This window comes from Schistocerca gregaria, chromosome 3 (genome assembly GCF_023897955.1).
Source record: "Schistocerca gregaria isolate iqSchGreg1 chromosome 3, iqSchGreg1.2, whole genome shotgun sequence".
Lineage (NCBI taxonomy): Eukaryota > Metazoa > Arthropoda > Insecta > Orthoptera > Acrididae > Schistocerca > Schistocerca gregaria.
Window position 1 is genome coordinate 358367661 of NC_064922.1, and position 25391 is coordinate 358393051.

At 42.0% G+C, this 25391-nt stretch overlaps 1 protein-coding gene across 1 annotated transcript in view; it reads left to right on the plus strand.

Moving 5' to 3' along the window:
* Positions 1 to 25391, plus strand: part of LOC126354038 (F-box/LRR-repeat protein 16) — a 766827-nt gene that overhangs the window by 610205 nt on the left and 131231 nt on the right. The window contains exon 4 of the mRNA XM_050003382.1: positions 7106 to 7301. Coding sequence (XP_049859339.1) covers positions 7106 to 7301 — 196 coding nt within the window. The remainder of the gene's footprint in view (positions 1 to 7105; positions 7302 to 25391) is intronic.

Below are 25391 nucleotides of genomic sequence, written 5' to 3' on the forward strand. Positions count from 1 at the left end.
CCGTCTCGTTTCCTTCCGTCTTTCCTCCAATCTCGACGAACGTTGAGTCGCCAAATTCATGAAATTTGTTCGATAACAGTAGCAGATGAGGTAACCTAAAAACACCTTGGGTAGACAATGTGCCAAGATCTATAACATATTTAGTGACGCAACAGAAAATTGAATAACATGATTCCTCAGTTAGTTGAATGGGCTTCATTCCCTTGAAACGTACGTACAGATCCGCCATTATACCTTTTTTCAGCATAAGACATCTTATTAGGAGACGGAGCACCAGTATCTTTAATGTGCTTGTAGTGGAATAGGAAAACGGTACGGTTGCTTTGAGCAGTGAGAGAACATTGCTTTTGAACATATTTAATTTCTCAAAAACGTCATCCATAAAAAAGGAACACCAACGACAAGAAAACTAAAAGCAATAATATATTTGATTTATTGTCAGTGGATCATGCATGGAATTTTATCGTTCAGTGCTAAAGATTCATATGACAGCATTACTTCTCCAAAAATCTTTTAAACATTAATTGAATTAAGATCCACCTCTTCTACAGGGTATTTCACAATTCATGCTACACACTTCTAGAGGTTGTAGAGGGGATTTAGTAGATCAAGTTTTACATGGGAATCCATGTCCGAAACGTCATCCACCGTGATGATGTTGCAAACTTTCTAGCATGATAGAGAAGGATAAATGTATCAATAAATGTATCAATTTGGGGTAAGGGCACCTGGACCGGAAACGAAGGAATCGAAGGGTATAAGAGAAAACCGTTCTGATATATCTGACATTGGATTACACATACTGACGCTGTTGTTGCTAAGATTTTAGGGTAGGTAACTTTCAGAGGAGGTATTATGTGAAAAATCAAAGACAAAATGTCTAGTACACATACCTAATGAGCTACGAGCACTTGTTCATCTTCTCTACTGTAAAATAGTCTCCTCTATTGAACACTGATAGTTGTTAGACATTTCACTAACGACTTAATACGGACGTCACATCATTCTAGACGTGAATACAATGTAATTTTAATATAAATGACATTCACATTTGTACTCGGCCTCAGCAAAATTATATTCGCAGGTACTGTACAATGGCGATAAATGAAACAATCTGTCGTTGACAAAGATTAATTATTGTAAGCAGCTATCTATCTAAGAAATATCTAAGAAAATAAAATCTCTCTAAGAAATAAAAGTGCAATTCACGGATACAACGAATATAGAATCTTTGCACAAATAACATCATTTATCTTCACACTACAGAGTCTAGTATAGACCAGTGTCTTCTTAGAACAAAGAATGCTGCTGTATTTTCACTAAAATGCCGAATAATCAATATCTGCGGATACCACACATTGTAGCGATGAACAACTGATCTGAAGGAACTGAAATATCAAGTCTAGATAACTTTATAAAATACTTTGTTTGCGACCTAAGAGCAGAGCATGCCAAACACATCCATTACTTACCAAAGCCGGCCGAACAGTGAACCAAAAGCTTCGTCTCGAGCTCGCCTCTCCCCGAGCAGCTTGCGAGGCTGCTTCCTAATGGTTCAAATGGCTCTGAGCACTAAGGGACTTAACATCTGAAGTCATCAGTCCCCTAGAACTTAGAACTACTTAAAACTAACTAACCTAAGGACATCACACACATCCATGCCCGAGGCAGGATTCGAACCTGCGACCGTAGCGGTCGCGCGGTTCCAGACGGTAGCGCCTAGAATCGCTCCGCCATTCCGGCCGACGGCAAACTTAAACACTTCTTAAAAAGTTCTTAGTAGCTAAAAATTTGACGTTGTGTTTCGCCCTGGTGTATTCTTTCTGTACACAAAATCTGCCAGTTGTCTTTCAGTTACAAAGCGACGCGCTTGCGCGGGGGCGCACACCCAACCACACACACACACACACACACACACACACACACACACACACACACACACACACACACACAGTTAGGAAGGGTGGTGCGGACGAACAGCACCAAGAAAAAAATAAATTACACATTCACATTCTTCCCTACTATCGGCTGGGCGAATAAAGTTCTCATGAGGAGAACAAAAGGAAAAAATTGGAGTAACAAGTTGCTGACAAAAAGTTGTGACACAAGCTGCACACAGCTTTAATTAAAGTGGGATATACTGTTCCCTTTCAAAATGTTGGGCTGGTACTCCCTCACTTTCCGCTTCAGAAAATGAGATAACACAGACAGTTGAAATATGGTCACACGCAGAACAAAGTTTACACTGTTCACAGAAAAATGGCGCACACGTCTGCGGCGAGAAAAAGGGCATCCGGCCTCAAAGTTAGTTAAAATAAATTTTCGGAAACTTGAGCACAGCGGAGTCCGTAAATAGACGGGGTAGACGCCAACGAAAAAAAAAAAAAGCAATACGTCGCGCTGGCATCCCAGACCGTCACTACTTGTTGTCGGATCCTGCAGCGAAAGACAGTCATACTGATATCACACGACCGTCCTGGGCGTCTCCAGACACATCCTTGGACTAGAATCTCATTGACTGGAGTAGAATTGTCTTCGGTGATGAGTCCCACTTCGAACTGAATCCCTTGACCAGCAAAGACGTGACTGGAGATGCTCTGGAAAGTAGTGGAATACCAGCCTGAATGATGCCCGCCATACTTCGTAACAACCAGAAATGATTGCTGTGTCATTTATTTTCAAAACAGGACCCGCGGCACCCTTACAGCACAGCGGTAAATCGACGATATTCGAGGCCCCGTTTTGTTGCCCTTTATGCAAGCCATCTTGGCCTTACATTCCAGCAAGATAACGCCCGCCCGCAAACGGCGAGAGTTTCTACTACTTGTCTTCGTGCTTGCCAAACCCTGCCTTGTCCAGCAAGTTCGCCACATCTCTCCCCAACTGAGAACATTCGGAGCACTATAGACAGGGCCCTGCAAGCAACTAGGGATTTTGAGATCTAACGCTCCAGTTGGACAGAATGTGGCGCGATATACCTCAGGAGGACACCCAGTAGCTCTATCAATCAATGCCAATGATAACTGCTTGCCTAAGGCCCAGAGGTTGATCAACGCGTTATTGGTTTCCTCGACTTGAGAAGTACTTTCTCTTGAATAAATCACTCAATTTTCTTGAAATTGTAATCATTCATTTGTCTTTGCATGTAAATCACATCTGCCATTTCCGTTCCCATTAGGATAGCTTTTTTTTCTTTTTAAGTGTATTAGGGAATGCGATTGGAAGACTTAGATATGTTGGAAGGATTGTGGGAAACTTCCAGTCCGTTTGTAAAGAACATTGCATTCAATCGCTCACCCAAGTTCAGCATCGCCAGGTTCGTAATTACACACACAAAAAAGTTTTGCAACCCCCCGGTTCCCAGAAATCCTGAAGATATACGTTGACTGTGGATATTATAACACAGACACAGTCCCTTTTACTGTTCAGAGATGTCACTAAACCAGCCCAAAGATGTAAAAAAAACATGTGTGAGCAGCGCCTATTAGATGGAGGGGGTCCGACAGCCGATCAGTTCCAGTCACTACACCGTGAAGGAGGTCTGTAGTTCAACCATGCCTAGAGGTCATACAGCGATTCAATCGCCTTCGCATTGTTACTTTGTGACAGGAAGGGCTCTCAACAAGGGAAGTTTCCAGGCGTGTCGGAGTTAACCAAAGCGATGTTGTCTGGACATGGAGGAGATACAGACAGGAAATGTCGATGACGTGCCTCGCTCAGGACGCCCAAGGGCTACTACTGCCGTGGATGACCGCCACCTACGGATTATGGCTCGAAGGATCCCTGGTAGCAACACCACCATGTTGAGTAATGCGTTTCGTCCAGCCACAGGATGTCGTGTTACGACTCAAACTGTACACAATAGGCTGCATGATGCGCAACTTCACTCCTGACGTCCATGGCGAGGTCCGTGTAGCGCAGAACAGATGGGCCCAACAACATGCCTAATGGACAGCTCAGGATTGGCATCACGTTGTCTTCACCGATGAGTGTCGCCTAAGCCTTCAACCAGACAATCGTCAGAGACGTGTTTGGAGGCAATCCGGTCAGGCTCAACGACTTAGACACACTGTCTAGCGAGTGCAGCAAGGTGGAGATTCACTGCTGTTTTGTGATGGCATTACGTGGCGCCGACATACGCTGTTGAGGGATCTACTCCGAATCGCCGTTGAGGAGTGGGAGAATCTGGACCAACAGCTCCTTGATGAACTTGTGGATAGTATGCCACGGCGAATACAGGCATGCATCAATGCAAGAGGACGTGCTACTGCTTACTGAAGGTACCGGTGTGTGCCGCAATCTGGACCACCACCTCTGAAGGTCTCGCTGTATGGTGGTACAACATGCAATGTGCGGTTTTCATGAGCAATGAAAAGGGCGGAAATGATGTTTATGTTGATCTCTATTGCAGTTTTGTGTACAGGTTCCGGAACTCTCGGACCCGACGTGATGCAAAACGTTTTTTGATGTGTGTATAATACAATTATAATACTGATTTAACAAAACAAATAACTCTCAGTAAATTGAAGTTGAATATGATGAGACGTCCCCTAAGGACATGCAAATTGTATAACGCAATTCTTTGAGAATTCTTGGAACAATGACGACAAAGTTCTCGGGAAATCCTGTTGCATAAATTTAGAGAACAATGATTAGAAGAAGACTGTGCGGCCATTGTGCTGCTACTAACAAATATTCTGCCAATGCATCATGAGATTACGATAAGGAGATTACTGTGTGTACAGCAGTCATTTATCCCTCGTTCAATACGAGAATGAATGGGATTTACAATCTTGCTGTTTAAAAAAGGAAGCTGCTACTATTCCTACATTTGAAGTACTACCAATAAACTGCCGCGCTGTAACCTCTCCAGGAACAATGGTACCAATTGTTTTCTGGGAATTTACACAGGTAACTTTCTACATCAAAATTAAATGGGTACGACGTATCGTCCGCCATACACTACACAGTGACTTCCCGATTACGTATGTAGATGTGGATGGAAAAGGACACGTGATGATCTCGCCATCGCCATGATGTTAAACTTAAATGTTCCTCTTTTCCTTAGAAACTGTCTCTCGTAACTTGTTACATTTAGGTTACAGTGTGACCTTGGGCGTCTGCATGGAATTGCTACTTTTTTTTTATAAGTGACTGGAATGCAACAATAAGGTTCAACGTGACAGTTTAATTTTTGTCAGAGCTGCTGGAGATGTGTGCTTCAGGTATGCTTGCTTGTGTGAATGTGTGGGTGTGGTATTCTTTTCTGAGGAAGGCTTTGACTGAAAGCTAAATATGTAACATTCTTCTCGTTGTGCCTGTCTTCAACTCAACAAATCATCTTTGTGATGAGTAGTAATCAATTCCATTCCTAATTTTGTTGTTTATACCTTTATATTATAAATATGAATATGGAAGCCACTGTTTTGATTTAACAATATGAATTTAAATATTTTTATGATTAATTCCAAGGTATTCAGTGAGTTTTTCATAAGAAATATTTTTATTAACACACTAATAATGTTATGTTATCACTGAAAATTGGATTAAAAAATACCCGAGGAAATACTCTTGGAATGCAACACAGATAATCATGTAAAAGATGAAAATAGTACTTGCACTGTAAGGCAACGGAAGTAAACTTAAAAAGCCACACTTCATCCTATCACGTCAATGTTTAACTTGCTATTTACGAGAGCCATATTGAAAGTAGTAAGCAACACTTTTTAAATCTCTTAATATTTATTTTTTAGAGATACCAAGTGTATCATCGTAATTTACATACTTTTCTCTCGTTTTTCAACATCGTCTCCATTTCTTTGCAGATGTTTTCCTATCTTTCTGCAAATTTCTAAATACTCTTACAACAGAAATTCATTCCAGATGCAAGACACTGACACACTGCTTTCTGAACATCCGTCTCGTAATGTTCATCACCTTCATTTTGAAATCTCTGAATAATGTTTTGGCTGATTGTTTTAATCTGAAGCGTGTGGTCTTTGGTCAATACACACAGGACTCAACGGGCACATACATTTTGATAACCTAAGCTTTGAAGCATTTCTTGCACTACACTGTGACCTACTGGAAGCTTAACAGCGATTTCGCTTACTGTGACATGCCTTTCTTGGCTAGTGAAATGACGAACTGTCCCTCGTAGCGGACATGGAGGCAGTTCGCAGGCGACAGCTACGGGGCTTTACCCATCTTCGAAATGCTTCACGCATCTCCTAACAGTAGTAACACCCAAACAGTCATTTCCAAAGGCAAGTTGCAGTCTGAAGTAAATTTCAGTAGGAGATTTTCCCTGTTTACCAAGGAACTCAATGACAGCACGATACTGAAGCGAAACATAGAAGACCGCCATTTTAGAAGTACTGCCTCTGGTGACGTGAGAGGAAGCTAATGACGTCACAATATAGCAACATGCGATGGAGAGTCTGTAGGTTACCATTATGCTGTCGTTTTTGTTACGTTGTTAAAAATTGAATTTTAACAATGGGTTGCTCACGAATTTCAGCGTGACCCTCGTAGAAACACTGCAGATACTCGTTACTGAAATTGAGCCAGAATATCGTAACATAAACTAAGGTGACGGAAGTCATGAGATATCTCCTAACTTTATGCCTGGCCTCCTTTTGCTCTCCTTTGCTCTTGACACTGTGGATCTCTGAATGTTTAACTACCGAACGATTTCAGAAATGGAATGTACCGTGCGCCTAGCTCCAACTACCATTCTGCGTTCTAAGTCAGCTGATTTCCATCGTGCGGCCATAATCACGTCGGAAACGGTTTCAAATGAATTAGCACAGCACAAATGACAGCTCCGCCAATGCATAGCCCTTTTATATTTTGTGTGCGCGATACTACCGCCATCTGTATACGTGCATTTGTCTGTCCCATGACTTTTGTCACCTCAGGTACCAGGAGGCAGCAAGTGCCCCCTTTTCCCCCTTTGCGGATGCCCAAGTATATGAAACAGAAGAAGTGCTTGTGTCTCGCTTAGTTTTGTTTCCTCTGTGTCATCTCTTGGGACCTACCTGCTTTCCCACACAGTACCTCCCCCCTCGTGCGCGCTGGTGACGCGCTACTTCTTGTGTTACAGTGCACTCGCTGCCTAACCTGACGGTGCTGAGCCTGTCGGGCTGCAGCAAGATCACCGACGACGGGGTGGAGCTAATCGCCGAGAACCTGGGCAAGCTGCGCTCGCTCGACCTGTCGTGGTGCCCGCGCATAACGGACGCCGCTCTCGAGTACATCGCCTGCGACCTCAACCAGCTGGAGGAGCTCACGCTAGACCGGTGAGTAGCGAGCCACGCTGTCACAGAGCCGTCCACGTCCTCAATACGCTGCAGAGATGCGATATCGCTTCCTCTTAACCATTTTATAGTGAATCCCCTAGCTTCGAGCTTGCCATCGCCACAGTAAGTCATATTGCCACACCGAACTTCTGAGTAAAACTTCATAATAGTTGTGTGTTTTTCAGTAAATACAGCATACAGAAAAGAAATCATAGTCATTTCATTTAATCAAATAAGGCTCGTAAGTGACAGAAAATATAATTACAAAATAACCTCTAATCTCCTGGCATCTAAAATACCAGGGGGCGTTAAATAAATAATGCAACACATTTTTTCTCGGAAAGTTTCAGTTGAAAAAATTCGGAGTTTGCTCTGGATCATCGTGGAATATTCTCTCCTCAGATTTTTGGACAACACGGTTGTGGAGATGAAGCACCGATTAGTATGATTCATCAATTATTCAAAAACAGTCTTAATCGCATTTATTATTATTATACCGCCGACCGGTTTCAACCCGACGTAGGGATCATCTTCTGGGCGTTTACACCATTGGTCGAATGCTGGTGGTGTCACTACTGTGTACATACCAGCAGCGTGTACGGGTATGGAGACAACTTCATGAATCCATTGACCCTGCACATCAGCAGGGGACTGTTCGAGCTGGTGGAGGCTCTGTGATGCTGTGGGGCGTGAGCAGTTGGAGTGATATGGGACCCTTGATATGTCTAGATACGACTCTGACGTGTAACACATACGAAAACAACATCTAAACATTCATGTTGGTGTCTGTTTGTTCTATATCATGTCTCCCTACCAATTTCGCGCAACGACGCTCTGAGCGTGTTTTTTAGGGAATTAAATAGTTTGAACCTGGGACCTGCTGCTAGTAAGGAGACGCCAAACCACACATGACATGTAGAATTCAGAAGAGTTCAGTGAGACTAGCGATGATATAATCAAATGCTTAATGATCTCAGCATCAGCTCCACTGCACTCCCTGTAAAAGAATCTTAATACTAACTAAATTTAGTGGAAAGGGTTCAAGGCTTTCCTATTTTTAGTTAGCTGGTAAAATAACGTCGAAAAATCAGTTAAGTTTACCATTGGTAACTTTATTCTACTCACAAAACATCGTTTATAAATTGCACTATTGATAAAAGGAAATGTTTTAATACAGGATGGTAAAAACCAACTGCGTTCAACAAAAATGTTAACGAGTATTCCCTAAATGGGTTTCCAAGTTCTACAATCGATCGAAGGATGACCTATGCCATATCACATCTATAATCTAGGTTTAAATTAAGTTTCACAAAAGAGAAAACTATCAAAATGGTCTACAGTGACCCTCAATTATCTTTAATTACTTATCTAACCTGTCGTAAATTACAGTGGCTGATGTGGCTTCTCAATAACTATAAAATAGAAAAATCATCGCGTTTCAGATCTTTACTTCAAGTCGCAAATGTGAACACCATGAGTTTTAATTAACGATCGACACTAGTATTACGCAAAAAGGGGGTGTAACAGATGAGACTTCTGCAGTTCTGAGTGAAGCCTTATGCGCTCAAAAATGCGGCATCGCGTGCGTTCATTACCTTGTCGGTGTTTAGGCAGCGTCAGGGCGACAGCGGCCGGCGCATCAGCCGTCCAGCTCGCCGCCTCGGAACCAACCCTTCTCTAACTTCTCCTTACTACAATTTACCGAAGTTAGTTTAAAAAAACTATTTGGCTGTGTTTTAATCTGACCAATCAGGGTCTCAATGTGAACCTTAAGCTCCGCCTACAAAAATTCTGTCTATCCAATGAGAAACGTTATACTTTTCGTGGTGGGGCAATGTTTTTAAAGTTTGCAACGTAACAGAGACGCTAAAAAGTCTCACGCTAAAACCTGCAGCTGGTGTGGTCCTTTTAGCGTTATCGTGAGATCTATACTGTTCTTCTGGAGGGCTCTATCTTTTTAATATGGGCTGGAGGATTGTCCTAATGTAACAGACACGCGAAAAAGTCTCACGCTAAAACTTGCGGGTGGTAGTGGCCCTTTTTGTGTTATCGTAAGATCTATACTGCTTTTCTGGAGGGCTCTAGCTTTTAACATGGGTGGGGGTGATCCTTGACGTACCTGAGACGCGAAAAAGCCTCACGCTAAAACGTGCGGGTTGTATAGTCGTACAGGTAGGCTCGCGGCGTGGGTGCCCAGCCCCTCCCTTATCTAGCTTAACACGGTTCTGCTCTCGGCTTCTGTCCTCGTTTCTCCCCTCGGAACTGCGTCTGCCTCACGGTGGGAAGGTACGACATGCATTTAGGCATTCTTGTGTTAGTCTGTGGTATTCCACTTGCTCACTCGTTACTCGTATTACTTTGGTTAATTTAATGTCACGATTTATTCCGAGCTATGTGACATACTACTGGATTTGCTTATCATGTCAGGGTTTTCATGTAAGGCGTTGGATTTGCCTGACACCTTACAAACATGTCTGATCACCTACATCCATTCATGTCCATTGTGTATTCCGACGGACTTGGGTAATTCCAGCAGGACAATGCGACAACCTACACGTACTGAATTGCTACAGAGTGGCTCCAGGAACTCAGAAGAGTTTAAACACTTGCGCTGGCCACCAAACTCCCAAGATATGAACATTATTGAGCATATCTGGGATTCCGTGCAACGCGCTGTTTACTAGAGATCTACTGCCCTTCGTACTCTCACGGATTTATGGATAACTCTGCAGGATTCGTGGTGTCATTTCCCACCAGCACTGCTTTAGACATTAGTCGAGGCCATACCTCGTCACGTAGCAGCTCTTTTGCGTGCTCGCGGGGACCCTACACGATATTAGGCAGGTGCAGCAGTTGCTTTGGCTCTTCAGTGTACATTTGTGTGTGTGTGTGAGTGTGTGTGTGTGTGTGTGTGTGTGTGTGTGTGTGTGTGTGTGTGCCGTCTTTCGCTATAAATGCCGGAAAATGGCTGTCTGTCATGAAGAAGATGAGGCAGTCGCATCAGATTTCGCGAATTGTAAAGAGACACTGCTTTCGAATTGTACATGCATTACCGATATTCGAAAGAATTGTTATCAGATAACAACAAGTACCAGTGTACAAGTTATGTCCAGTACTTTTAATAAAAACAAGAGTTTTCAATAACAAACTACCCGATTTACTAGCAGTCGCTATTCCACGACTTAGTACATCCCTAACAAATTCGTAGAAAAAGGTTAAAATTTCTTGACATGAATGATGTCACATCTGCCACAAAGCACACTTATAATCGTAAATGGTAAGCTGTTAGATCTTACGTTTGCTTTCCACCTTATTTGGGAGGCGTTCACAAAATGACGACACGAGGGTAAACGCAGTAAAACGCAGTAAAGTGGTCTCTCAAAGCATAACATATTTTTCTTCTTCGTCACAAGCCGTAAGAGACAGATGTGTAACTGTCTTGGGCAGCTGAACTACACTGATAGCTCCAGTTATGAAAGAGGAAGTGGCACTTACAGCAATCTACTGGAAGAGATAAGACGGAAGAATTCTCGTAGCCTGTAGCTTGAACTGTAAAAACGATAACCTCGTAAAAGACGGCTCAAATTTTCTTGGCTTAGCGGCTACTCACTATTTTCTGAGTTACGAGCATAATGCTGCGACTGTGCGGAAAAGAGGTGACGGAGCAGAGTTGTTTCCATACTTTTAATGTAAACATGGTAGTTGGTGCGTGAAATGACGAAAGGTCCGTGTGACATTAAAAGCGCAGTTCATCCGTATTTAAAGGAAGGCTCATCGGAGACACGCTCATATTTATAGGCCTACGTCGCTCACATAAATCTCCTGTAGAAACAAAGAACACGTTTGTGCTCGTTTGTGATGACCTTTCTACAAACCGAAAGTCACCTCTGTAAGGATCGATCTGGATACTGTAAACAGGGATTGCTTGCAAATCACTCACGCAACCAGACACGAATATTGCTCAACTGTGTGGGACCCTTAGCAAAGAGGACTAACAGCACAACCGCCCACAGATTTCTATGACCCGCGGAATAGCATCACAGAGATGCTAAAGAAGCTGAACTGGCAGACTCCTTCGAAATCTGGAAATTTGTGGTAAGGTCTTATAGGACCAAACTGGTGAGGTCATCGGTCCCTAAGCTTGCACACTACCTAATCTAACTTAAACTAACTTACTCTAAGGACGACACACACACCCATGTCCGAGGGAGGACTCGAACCTCCGACGGGGGGAGCCGCTCGGACCGTGACAAGACGCACCAGACCGCGCGGCTACCCCGCGCGGCTGCAGACTCTTTAAAACAGATGTAAACTACCCCGAGGAAGCCCACTTAGAAAGTTTCAAGAACCATCTTTAAATGGCAAATGTAGGAATTATCCATATCCTATACGGATCATGAAGACAAGTTTAATTACGAACGTGCGCACAGGCATATAATAGTCATCTTCCCATCGCTCATTCCGCAAATGGAACGGGGAGAATGCTAATAACTAGTACAATGGGAAGTACCCGCTGCCATGCACTTCACATTGGTTTGCAGGGCTTGGATATAGATGTAGATTACGTGCTTGCTCTGTACCTCAGTGAATTCCTAATGGAAACAGACAGCGTCGCCCAGATTGATGTCACAATTTCTTCTCTTCCAGCAAGCGTTCGAAACAATTCCACAATGTCTTCTAGTCAATAGTCAACTAAATATGAGCTTACGAAATATCAGGACCAACTTTATAAATGTACCGAAGCTACCATAATTCCAGAAAATACAAATCCATAAGTTGTTCTCAACGAGTTTATTTATTCTCTTGCGAACCCGCCAATGCCCTCCCAATTGCCAAATACGTGTCGGGACTGCGTACACGTCCTGACGTAGGGTATCCCTGGGAATTGTGTCGGGACCCAAATTCTGGCTCCTCATTGCGACTTCGCTCACTTCCAAAGTACGGAACTCGAAATTATAATAAATAATGTAAAATATGAAATAAAAAGTCTCCTTTGTTATCATTTTTTAAAGTTTGTTTTTATTTTTTTACACACAACACGATTAGAAAATTCTATTATTCGTTTTTTTGCGTATCTGTGCTAAGAGTATGAACTGGTTTTTACTGAACTATCAGTTTGTGAACGGGTAACATGCAACTGACCTTGCATAAAACATACTGATCGTAAATCAAGTCGAACGTATTTGAATGTCTGACCCTGAACCTTGTTTATTACTACCGCAAACGAAACTTTGATTGGAAACTGAAGTTGCTTCAAATGAATGGGTAATTTGGTTGGGATTATTGGTATACGAGGTATGAGAGAGACCTCTCCAGTTGCTTGATCTGTGAGGATAGCAGCTCCAATGCCGTCATTTCGCAAACTTTTAATCTGCAAATGGGTAACATCACAAAATTTCTGACGATTCAGGTTGCGTCGTAGCGCTGTAATCGTAAGTCTATAAGCCATAAATGCAACTTTCCTAATGAGTGTGTCTCAGAAGGAATATTCAGGTCTACGACAAGAACAATCATCCGAAGCAAAATACTTCATACGGACTTGTGCCCTGTTTCGAATGGTTTCCGAGATAGAAAACATTTATTGTGCATTTGTTTTTGGACTAATGGCGCGCACGTATACGTCTTATCCTAATCACTGGGCTGGTCGCAGTAATAGCTATAATTAACTGGCAGCCTAGAACGTTAGACCACACGCCATTAGATTTTTGTTTATGGCGTTGGATGAAGCCTGGCCCGTACAAACGAAAGGTGAATACGTGAGACGAACTGCTTGGTCCCATTATGGTCGCTGCTGCCCTCACTAAGGAGCGTGCAGAGCCACTTGGACAAGTAACGTATGTTCTCCAAAAATTACACAAAAGCACTGAATTTGACGATAGGAGACAGAACATTTATTGTGAACTGCACAACAGCTGTAATGTGAAGTGTACGATAATGCTTGGAAGTGAATGTGCTGAAAGTATGTGTTTTTCAACCTGCAATTTGTAAAACGCATTTTGTAATGTTTAATAACTGTTGTACTTACGTCCATATGTAAACCCGACAATGTAATTGGATAATAATCATTTACAATAGGCCATACGCTCGTAGGAAGTTCATTCTTTCTAAAGATCGTTTCTATCACACCCCTCAGTTTCCTCCTGGAACCTCCTACATACGGGTTTTCTGTTAAAACCGACTGCGAGGTATGCAACCTTTGTTTAAAACTGTATATACGGAGAAGCAACCTGTATGCTAGAAACAATCTTTTGATTCATCTGAAGTGCTACCATCTCCGATGACTCGACTTCTTGATGTTTAAGAATAATTTCAGTTTCTTGTTCATCGTCAGCAAGCTTTTGGGGGCTCGGTCCCTTAGGCCTGCTGAGATAATCTTCATCTGCCCCACTGCAGACTCCTAACTAAGGTACGAGCACATGGGCTGGTTCCCAAGTATGTGAATTGCTCGAAGACTTCTTAAGTAATAGAACCCAGTACGTTGTCCTCGATGGTGAGTGTTCATCGGAGGTGGGGGTATCATCTGGAGTGCCCCAGGGAAGTGTGGTAGGTCCGCTGTTGTTTTCTATCTACACAAATGATCTTTCGGATAGGATGGACAGCAATGTACGGCTGTTTGCTGATGATGCTGAGGTGTACGAGAAGGTGTCGTCGTTGAGTGACTGTAGCAGGATACAAGATGACTTTGAAACGTCCCCTTTGAACAATTTATACAAGACTGTGCTTAAACTGACACACAATATTTTTAGCGCAACGCAATCTGACTCTCAAAAATTCCTACGGAAGAATGGCCCTGACTAACAATAACCTATACGTTTCACAAATCACTTACCTCACAAAAATCTTCGTTACTCAAGCTACTTCAATACAGCGAACGCCACTACTGCCAGCTAAATAAAAGATTCAAACTACTGAAGGCACTAACTACTGATAGGCATAGTTAGCAAATGAAAGATTTTAATAGAGAACAAACAATGTATTTACCTCATTAGTCATAATATATATAACAGTTCATGACACCAATTCTTACAAATTTCAAAACTCCGCCATCTCTCTCTCCACGTCCACCACTGCTGGCGGCTCACCTCCAACTGCACAACGCTACGCGCTGTTAGCATCCAGCTGCCGCTGCCCAACACTACAATGGCAGACAACAATGCAAACTAAACACAGACTGCGCACGGCACAGCCAGTGATTTTTATACAGAGCGCAACGTGGCGGCGGCGTTACCAATAAAAAAACCTAAACAGTCTACTTACATAGCCCCCATGCTCCCCACAAAAAAAATTTACAAATTGTTTTGGGCAGTGGCCAATACAGATTTGAAAATTTTTTTCATAATTACAATAACAAAGATATCAAATGCACACACTAATTGATACAATGTTGATCAAAAGCTAAAATTTTCTCACAGTCCATAAAGACAGTCCTGATCGTTCATCACATTGCAGTGTTTTTCTCAGAGTCTGAGCAATAAAAGAAATTGCACTTGGAAGTAGTGGATTTCTAAGCAGTCTTGAAGAAGTAGTGTTGTCCTTCCAACGGAAAGACTGTGCTGACTCTTGACATGCAGACAGGTAATGGGCTACAACAGAGCAAACCCACAGCAGAGTCAGTCGAAGTTGAAGACTATTGGTAGGTAGGTCATCACAGAGCAGACCCACTGTAGTCCTGGTAGAGATTACGGTATTGGTGGGCCACCAGAGGTGCAAACCCATTGCAGCGCTACGTGGCGGCGGCGTTACCAATAAAAAAACCTAAACAGCCTACTTACAACTTGGACAGAATTTGTGATTGGTGTAAAGAATGGCAGATAACTCTAAATACAGATAAAGGTAAATTAATGCAGATGAATAGAAAAAAAGAATCCTGTAATGTTTGAATGCTCCATTAGTAGTGTAGCGCTTGACACAGTCGCGTCGATTAAATATTTGGGCGTAACATTGCAGAGCGATATGAAGTGGGACAAGCATGTAATGGCAGTTGTGGGGAAGGCGGATAGTTGTCTTCGGTTCATTGGTAGAGGGCTGCTAGATTTGTTACTGGTAGGTTTGATCGTCACGCGAGTGTTACGGAAATGCTTCAGGGACTCGGGTGGGAGTCTCAAGAGGAAAGGAGGTGTTCTTTTCGTGAATCGCTACTGAGAAAATTTAGAGAACCAGCATTTGAGGCTGACTGCAGTACAGTTTTACTGCCGCCAAATTACATTTCGCGGCAAGACCACAAAGATAAGTTAAGAGAGATTAGGGCTCGTACAGAGGCATATAGGCAGTCATTTTTCCCTCGTTCTGTTTGGGAGTGGAACAGGGAGAGAAGATGCTAGTTGTCGTACGAGGTAGCCTCCGCCACGCACCGTATGGTAGATTGCGGAGTATGTGTATAGATGTAGATGTAGATCTATTCATCTAAAATGGGCCTTCTCTAATTGTTCCTGGCATTCTATTCTTATGTGATATGCCTGGGTTAACAGTTCTACTGTAGTTAAAATGATTATTCATCTGCTTTAGGTTGTTCATTTTTTGTAGAGTTCCGTCCATGAGGTTCTATTTGGTCTTTTCTATTTGGTCTCCTAGTAGCTCGTTGTTGTTCCCGACGTATGTCGTCTGTCCTAGCCCAGCTTGGGACTTTTAGAATGATTCTCAGGCATCTGTTTGGGAGCATATGTAATAGTCTGATGTTAGTACTGCTTTTCATTTCCCAAGTGATGCACCCATATAGTATTGTTGGTAAAATCGTGGTTTTGTATTGCCTTAAGTTTGGTTCTGGTTTTCAATTGGGAACTCGTCAGAAGCGGATACATTTTGTTCATCAATCTAATAATTTTCTCCCTTTCTCTCGGTACATCTGACGCCAGCGTTGTGAATTCTACCTCTGAGTTCAGGTGGTCTTCTTGTAAACATTATCATATAGAGAAGCAGTATACATGCTAGAAATAATATTTTTGTTGCATCTGAAGTGCGACCACCTTCGATGGGTGTCGGCGTTCACTATCATCATATTTTCTTTCGTCCAGTTTTCTGTTGTTGGAAACAATTTGTCTAATAGTTCAAATGCCCTATTGTCATAGTTGACACCGATTGTAAGAAAGAAAAGGAAGCCATATATTTTCACAGTACAGCGCATTATTTTCTTTCTAGCAGTCAGTTTCAACAGAAAACTGTACATTACTGTTTATTGGAGTATCGAGTAAAGATCTAAAATTTATTTGATGTTTGTGAAAATGAACATGAGCTTTGTGCAGAAAATGTGACTGCGATTAATTTAACTATGATGATGCGCTACGTTTGGTCGATAGTCAAGTGGAAGAGGAAGAGATGATGGGAGAAACTGGTGACTATTTGTCCAATCGTGGGTTAGCCTGGACAGTATTAAGGCCACCACTCACAAATATTCGGGTTAACGTAAACTAAGTTGTCTATTTCCGCCACACAAACCGACTGATTAGCAGAAGGCAACGTGGGTGAAAAACGCTGGTGATTTCATTAAAGCGTGTGACAGGCTCCTACTTTTTTCCGAATATCGCCATCACGTTGTAAATCTGGTACTATCAATTCGATACAGAGTAGAGGAGGTAATCAACACAGTCATAAAACTCCGCTACACGATTAAGAATCAAATGTCGATGGACAGCTCAAGATATGTGATACAAATCCTTCGATCGATTTCAGATGTGTTCTCTGACGTAAATTAATTCTTGCCAATGGAAACTTTTCCGGAGTCGAATAAACATATTTTCTTCTTATCTTGTATTTTCTTTATCTTGTGTTGCAATTCGTTGACCTTTTTTAAATGTGTCTTGCATGACGTCAGCCTTTTGAGTGAAGTCTTCTAAAATGCTGTGAACAGAACAACTAGTAGGCCGCTTGCTAAGGCTAAAGGCATCATACACAAATTCACCGTACGAAATTCTTACTCCTGGAAGAGGCAGGGGGGAAAAAGCCGCAGTCGCCATTCGACGTGAGAGGAGGGAAAGCCGCTGTTATGAAGACGATGTGGGACAGCCGAGCGCTTCTGCCCGTCAGGAGAGCTGAATGCTCTTTCCGAAGAGGCCTCAGTCGCTTTCAGCTTCCACACAAAACGCCAGCTCCGTGGAGCACTGCGCCTTCCGGTAATGGTGGCTGCCCGCATTCAACGTGGCCGCATCACATTTCTTGTTCAGCTCCTACGTCTCTGGAGCACGGGGCTGCAAAGGCCGTGGCGCTACAGTAATACGCCCAAAATAGCAACGTCCCAGCCTCAACTATGTGCTTCCGTACGTTCCCCTGCCCTTCCCTTTACTTGCTGATTCCTATTTCTCACACTCTTTTTACGGCATTGTTACCAAATTCGCAAATTATTTCCCGTAAACTTTCCTAACTCAACTACGAATGATTATATGTTCTTGTAATTACTGTATTTATTCTTCAACAAGTCCATTATTTACGAGCACAGATTGGGAGCATGTCAATCACTTCAGAGGTGGTGCTCGTATTTGACATTCTAATAGTAAAGAGAATAATTGAACATACTATTTTGCATTCGTGACTTATTAAACTGAAAATTACCGAACAATCAGTTTAATAAGTCACGGACGCAAAACACTAATGCGAATTGTTCACAGACGAATGGAAAAACTGGTAGAAGCTGACCTCGGGGAAGATCAGTTTGGATTCCGTAGAAATAATGGAACACGTGAGGCAATACTGACCTTACGACTTATCTTAGAAGAAAGATTAAGAAAAGGCAAACCTACGTTTATAGCATTTGTAGACTTAGAGAAAGCTTTTGACAATGTTGACTTGAATACTCTCTTTCAAATTCTAAAGGTGGCAGGGGAAAAATACAGGGAGCGAAAGGCTATTTACAATTTGTACAGAAACCAGACGGCAGTTATATGAGTCGAGGGGCATGAAAGGGAAGCAGTGGTTGGGAATGGAGTGATACAGGGTTGTAGCCTCTCCCCGATGTTATTCAATGTGTATATTGAGCAAGCAGTGAAGGAAACAAAAGAAAAATTCGGAGTAGATATTAAAATCCATGGAGAAGAAATTAAAAAATTGAGGTCCGCCGATGAAATTGTAATTCTGTCAGAGGCAGCAAAGGACTTAGAAGAGCAGTTGAACGGAATGGATAGTGTCTTGAAAGGAGGATATAAGATGAAGATCAACAAAAGCAAAACGAGGATAATGGAATGTAGTCGAATTAAGTCGGGTGATGCTGAGGGAATTAGATTAGGAAATGAGGCACTTAAAGTTATAAAGTTTTCCTATTTGGGGAGCAAAATAACTGATGATGGTCGAAGTAGAGAGGAAATCAAATGTAGACTGGCAGTGGCAAGGAAAGCCTTTCTGAAGAACAGATATTTGTTAACATCGAGTATAGATTTAAGTGTCAGGAAGTCGTTTCTGAAAGTATTTGTATGGAGCGTAGCCATGTATGGAAGTGAAACATGGACGATAACTAGTTTGGACAAGAAGAGAATAGAAGCTTTCGAAATGTGGTGCTACAGAAGACTGTTGAAGATTAGATGAGTAGATCATATAACTAATGAGGAGGTATTGAATAGAACTGGGGAGAAGAGGTTTGTGGCACAACTTGACTAGAAGAAGGGATCGGTTGGTAGGACATGTTCTGAGGCATCAAGGGGTCACCAGATTAGTATTGGAGGGCAGCGTGGAGGGTAAAAATCGTAGAGGGACACCAAGAGATGAATACACTAAACAGATTCAGAAAGATGTAGGTTGCAGTAGGTACTGGGAGATGAAGAAGCTTGCACTGGATAGGGTAGCATGGAGAGCTGCATCAAACCAGTCTCAGGACTGAAGACCACAACAACAACAACAACAACTATTTTTAAAGTTCATTTCAGTCAATGCTGCCACGTATTGTTTAATGACTATACCGATTAGTTAGTTTAGTTACATTGTCCATTGACCAATCTCTCGGTAACCGTTATGATGTGGAACGTGTCAAGTGCATAAGAAATGCAAACATTAATCAAGGTTTCTTTTTTTTAAAAAAAAAAAAAGCTAACATTTTTATTACCGTTCCCATTCTCTTACATGGCACAAAATGCATATATTATACCTACAGATTTATTTATTTCTATTCAAGAATTCATCTATGGTACAGCAGCATATTTGATCCCTTTCTGTGCCAAAGATAGGTTAAGCAGAGGATAGTAAAGTCTTTCTTTCTTCCGGCATTATAGTAATGGATGTCACTGTTGTTTCTAAACTGGTCCATGTTGTTGAAAACAAATTACTGAGTAAATCCACTGTGAGGCTGTTGTAAGAATTCATAACCTTTTAAACAGATACAAGATGTGCGACTAAGAGCCCCACACGTTATTGTTACTACTTTTTTTTTTTTTTTTTTTTTTTTTTTTGAGCAGTGACTACTTTTTGCCTAAGCGTTGAGTTACCCCAAAATATTATTCCGTATGACATCATTTGACATCAGAGAGTGAAAGTATGCAAAGTATATTAACTTGCTAATTTCTATATCCTCAAAATTAGCGATTATTGTGATTGCAAAAGTTGCTGAACCTATCCGTTTTAGGAGCTTCAAAATACGCATTTTCCAATTAAGATTCTCATCTAAACGTACACCCAACTTAGTATGTTCTACCCTGGCTACTGGCTTCTGTTGATGTGTTATATTTATTGAAGGAACTGTACTCCTTGCAGTAGAAAATTGGATGCACTGTGTTTTTCAGAGTTCAGAGCAAGCACATTCGCAGAAAACCAATCAATAACTTTTCCAAAGACATTATTATATCATTTTCTATTGGAGTTTCTTTTACTGGATTAATGATGATTCTTGTATCATCAGCAAACAGTGTCTGTTTAACATCTTGTTTCAGATAAGACGGAAAATCATTCACATATATCAAGAATAGAAGGGGACCCATGATTGAACCCTGTGAAACACCTAATGTAATTTCGCCCCAGTTAGATGAAGTGGGAAACTTCCTTAAATCACTAAGACTATATAAAGATACTTTTTTGCTTTCTGTTCTATAGATATGACTTAAACCACTCATATGCTGTTCCGTTTATACCGTAAAATCGTAATTTCTGTAACGTAATGTCATGGTTCACACAATCAAATGTTTTGGATAAGTCACAGAAAATTCCTATTGTTGACATTTTACTATTAAAAAATTTTATTATGTGGGCAGTGAAATTGTATATTTCTGTTTCAGCTGAACACCATTTTGGAAATCCAAACTGTGATTAACTAAGTTCTCATTACTGCTGAGATGGCTAACCCTCTTGTGTATATTACTTTCTCGAAGATTTTTGAAAATGCTGTAAGCAAGAATACTGGACGGTAATTATCGACATCTGTGGTGTCCCCTTTTTAGTAGAGGCTTGACAATGGTATATTTTAACCTGTCTGGGAAAATACCTTGAGTTGGTGACGCATTACAGATGTGACTCAGAACGTCAGCTGTAACTGCTCCACATTGTTTTAATATATTGTTAGAGATGTCTTCTATCCCGACAGAACATTTATTTTTCAAATATTTAATGATTTTCCTTATTTGGCAACAGGTTGTTAGATCAAAATTAATCTGACAAGGATTTCTCAGAACTGACTCTCTGAATTCATTTGACAAATCATTACCAATAGCGCATTAATACTCTTCAGCCAGTGGTTGCGTCAAAGGGTGCTAGGAACCACTGAAACAAACTTTATAGTCACAATTATAGTTACAAGACATGCATTTGTTTTACAACAGTGAATCAAAATTTGTGATAATGGTCGTCACGATATACAATAAGCCGAAGTACACTGGCAGAAGTGGAAAGCATTAGACTGTGAAGCACCGTATACCATTTAGCCTCACTTCGACAATTACCAAATCAGTCATTTTGTCATGTCCACAGCTCCCCAAACTATGATTCCAGGAATTGGAGAGGTATGTGTATCGAGAATGACTTCTTCCTGTGACGAATGGAACACTTAGATTTGTTAGAAGGATCCTGGGGAAGCACTTCATTTGTAAAGGAAACAATATATAAGATGCTAGTGCGACCAGTTCTAGAGTGTCCTTCCATTGTTTAGAGTCGTTATCAAGTAGGTACGACAGTAGGCACTAAACAAATTAAGAGAAGTGCTGTTTGGATCGTGAAGGGTCGGAATGGCTCACACGAAAACGTTACGGAAATACTAGACGAACTAACAAACGAATCCTGGGAAGAAAGACAACACAGTTTTCGAGCAATTCTGTCAGCTGAGACCCTGCAGTCACAGAATATTGAGCGATAATTATGCTGTCATCATCGTTAAGTCTAACGTATGGCTCGAAATAATACGCCAAGAGAAAGTAATCTTGTACAGACACATACAGCCGTCGTATTTAACGCGCTCAGTATGTGAAGTGCATAGGACGGAAAACCGATAATTTTGGTACGAAGTACCCTCCGCCATTCACCATACAGTGGCTTGCGGATTATATATATTACGCAGTCAAATGAAAACGAGACAGACTGGACAAGTAAGTAAACTGTTTATTATTTCAAAGGGAATCGCCATAATTTTCAACATACACTACCGGCCATTAAAAATCCTACGTCACGAAGATGACGTGCTACAGACGCGAAATTTAATCGACGGGAAGAAAATGCTGTGATAAGCAAATGATTAGCTTTTTAGAGCATTCACACAAGGTTGGCGCCGGTGGCGACACCTAGAACGTGCTGACATGAGGAAAGTTTCCAAACGATTACTCATACACGAACAGCAGTTGACCGGCGTTGCCTGGTGAAACGTTGTTGTGATGCCTTGTGTAAGGAGGAGAAATGTGTACTATCACATTTCCGACTTTGATAAAGGTCAGATTGCAGCCCATCGCGATTGCAGTTTATCGTATCGCGACATTGCAGCTCGCGTCGGTCGAGATCTAATGACTGTTAGCAGAATATGGAATCGGTAGGCTCAGGAGGATAATACGGAACGCCGTGCTGGATCCCAACGGCCTCGTATCACTAGCAGTCGAGATAACAGACGTCTCATCCACATGGTTGTAACGGATCGGTCAGCCACGTCTCGATCCCTGAGTCAACAGATGGGGACGTTTGCAAGACAACATCCATCTACACCAACAGTTCGACGACGTTTGCGGCAGCACGGACTATAAGCTCGGAGACCATGGCTGCGGTTACCCCTGTCGCTACATCATAGACAGGAGCGCCTGCGATGTTGTACTTAACGACGAACCTGGGTGCACGAATGGCAAAAACGTCATTTTTTCGGGTGAATCCAGGTTCTGTTTACAGCATCATGATGGTTGCATCAGTGTTTGGCAACATCGCTGTGAACGCACATTCGAAGCGTGTATTAGTCATCGCCATACTTGCGTATCACCCGGCGTGATGGTATGGGGTGCTATTGATTACACGTCTCGGTCACCTCTTGTTCGTATTGACGGCACTTTGAACAGTGGACGTTACATTTCAGATGTGTTACGACCCGTGGCTCTACCCTTCATTCGATCCCTGCGAAACCCTACATTTCAGCTGGATAATTCACGACCCATGTTGTAGGACCTGTACGGGCGTTTCTATATACAGAAAATGCCAGCACATTCTTCAGATCTCTCACCAATTGAAAACGTGTAGTCAGTGTTGGCCGAGCAACTGGCTCGTCACAATACGCCAGTCATTACTCTTGATGAACTGTGGTATCGTGTTGAAGCTGCATGGGCAGCTGTACCCCTACACGTTATCCAAGCTCTGTTTGACTCAATGCCCAGGTGCATCAAGGCCATTATTTCGGCCAGAGGTGGTTGCTCTGGGTACTGATTTATCAGGATCGATGCACCCAAATTGCGTGAAAATGTAATCACATGCCAGTTCATATTTGTCCAATGAAGACCGTTTATCATCTGTAATTCGTCTTGGTGTAGCAATTTTAATGGCCAGCTCACTGTGAGACAAGGTGATAGATGCCTGCACCTCTTCGCCCGAAGCAAATCGGCGGCAACGAGTGTTTTACTTCAGGGCGCCAAAAATACGAAAATCGCATGAGAAGAGATCGGGAATGTATGGAGGAAATGTAAGAGCTTTCCAGCAAAACTTCTGTAGCACGGTCGAAATAACCTTGGCAACATACGAGCGGGAATTTTGTTAGCAGGTTATTTCGACTACACGGCAGAAGTTTCGCTGGGAAGGCCTTACATGTCCTCCATACAGTCCCGCTATCTATTCCCGTGTGATTTCCATATTTTTGGAGCCGTGGCTGTCGATTTGCTTCTGACGAAGAGATGCATTTCTTCATGAAGGCATTGACCGTCTTGTTACACAGTGGGATAAATTTATTAACAATTATGGCGATTACTTCTGAAATAATAAAGAGTTTCCATTCAGCTGTCCTCTTTATGTAGCTGTAGGTGTGAATTAGCGAACGTACAGAAAGTATCACCTTATCTTTTAATATTGCGACTGACACGAGCGCACGTGACAACTAATCTTTGACTCGAGCTTCAATAAACTGCCTCAGGGAAGCACGCTATTCCCGCTTTACCCTCCCCAGGGCATCACCAACTGCGCAGTTATAATGCGTCACGCCGTTGATGGGCACCAATCGCCCCGGAATATTCCACAAAATCAAATGACGGTTTATTCGCAACAAGAAGTACGATTCAGTCTTTGAGTAAGCGAATCGACATAGAGAATACCAATGGTACAGACGCCATCAGTGTCATAAGAACTGAATTGTACTTGCCGCGAGGAGTGGCCGTGCGGTTTGAGGCGCCGTGTTACGGAGGTACGAGTACCCTCGGGCATGGGTGTGTGTGTTGTTGTTAACATAAATTATTTTAAGTACTGTGTAAGTCTAGGGACCGATTACCTCAGCAAATTGGTCCCTTAGGAACTCACACACATTTTAACATTTTTTGAACTGTACTTGTTCAAACTGAAGATCCCAATACCTTCAGGATAAGCAAGCTATCAACATAATCTCACTTTTGACACAATATTGTTTCTTCCTTATTATTCGCAATACTCCGCCAACCCTCTGCGCTGAATATCCTTCCATTTATTTTCAGTCACTTAAAACATAATAAAAAGACACTGCACTGTACAACAGCTTCCTTTTCTGCCAGTTCGTATACAATGATCAGTATCTCGTATCACCATACCTTCTCCGCTTCCTGAGGAGTAAATCAGTAATAAAATACTCTGCTGCTCGTTAGCATATCGACACTATGTAAGCTGTGAGCGACGAACATCAAACTGGCATGAAGAATACACTCTTTGATATGCATATGATCAGCATTCCAGTACAACCGCACGAAGTTCAGCGTGTTTATAGATTATTTAAATAAAAGTAACCTTTAATTGTGAAAAGGAAAGGCCGGCCACTGTGGCCGAGCGGTTATAGGAGTTTCAGTCTCGAACCGAGCGACCGCTACGGTCGCAGGTTCGAATCCTGCCTCGGGCATGGATGTGTGTTGAAACGTCCCCTTCGAAAAATTATTGAATTACTGCGCTGAAAAACCCCTTACATTATTTGATTTTCAAACAGCTGAGCAGAACTGAACGTACTCAGATATTTCGCTCTTTACTTATTCTGATCAACACTAAACTGACACACAATATTTTTAGCGCAATGCAGTCTGACTTTCAAAAATCCCTACAAAAGAATGGGTCTGACTAACAATAACCTATACCTTTCATGAATCACTTACCTTACAAAAATATTCGTTACTCGAACTACTGCAATACAGCGAGCGCCACTACTGCCAGCTAAATAAAAGATTCTAACTACTGAAGGGACTAACTACTGATAAGCATATTTAGCAAATGAAAGATTTTGAGAAAGAATAAACAATGTATTTACCTTAATAGCGTTCAAAAGTCATATATATAAATAAGTTCATGACATCCAGTCTTACAAATTTGGACACACGTCCAGATCATCCGCTCTCAAAACTCCGCCTTCTCTCTCCCCACAACCACCACTGCTAGCGGCTCACCTCCAACTGCACAACGCTACGCGCTGTTAACATCCAACTGCTCAACACTACAATAGCAAATTCCAACAATGCAAACCAGCCACAGACTGCACAGACCACAGTCAGTGATTTTCATATAGAGCGC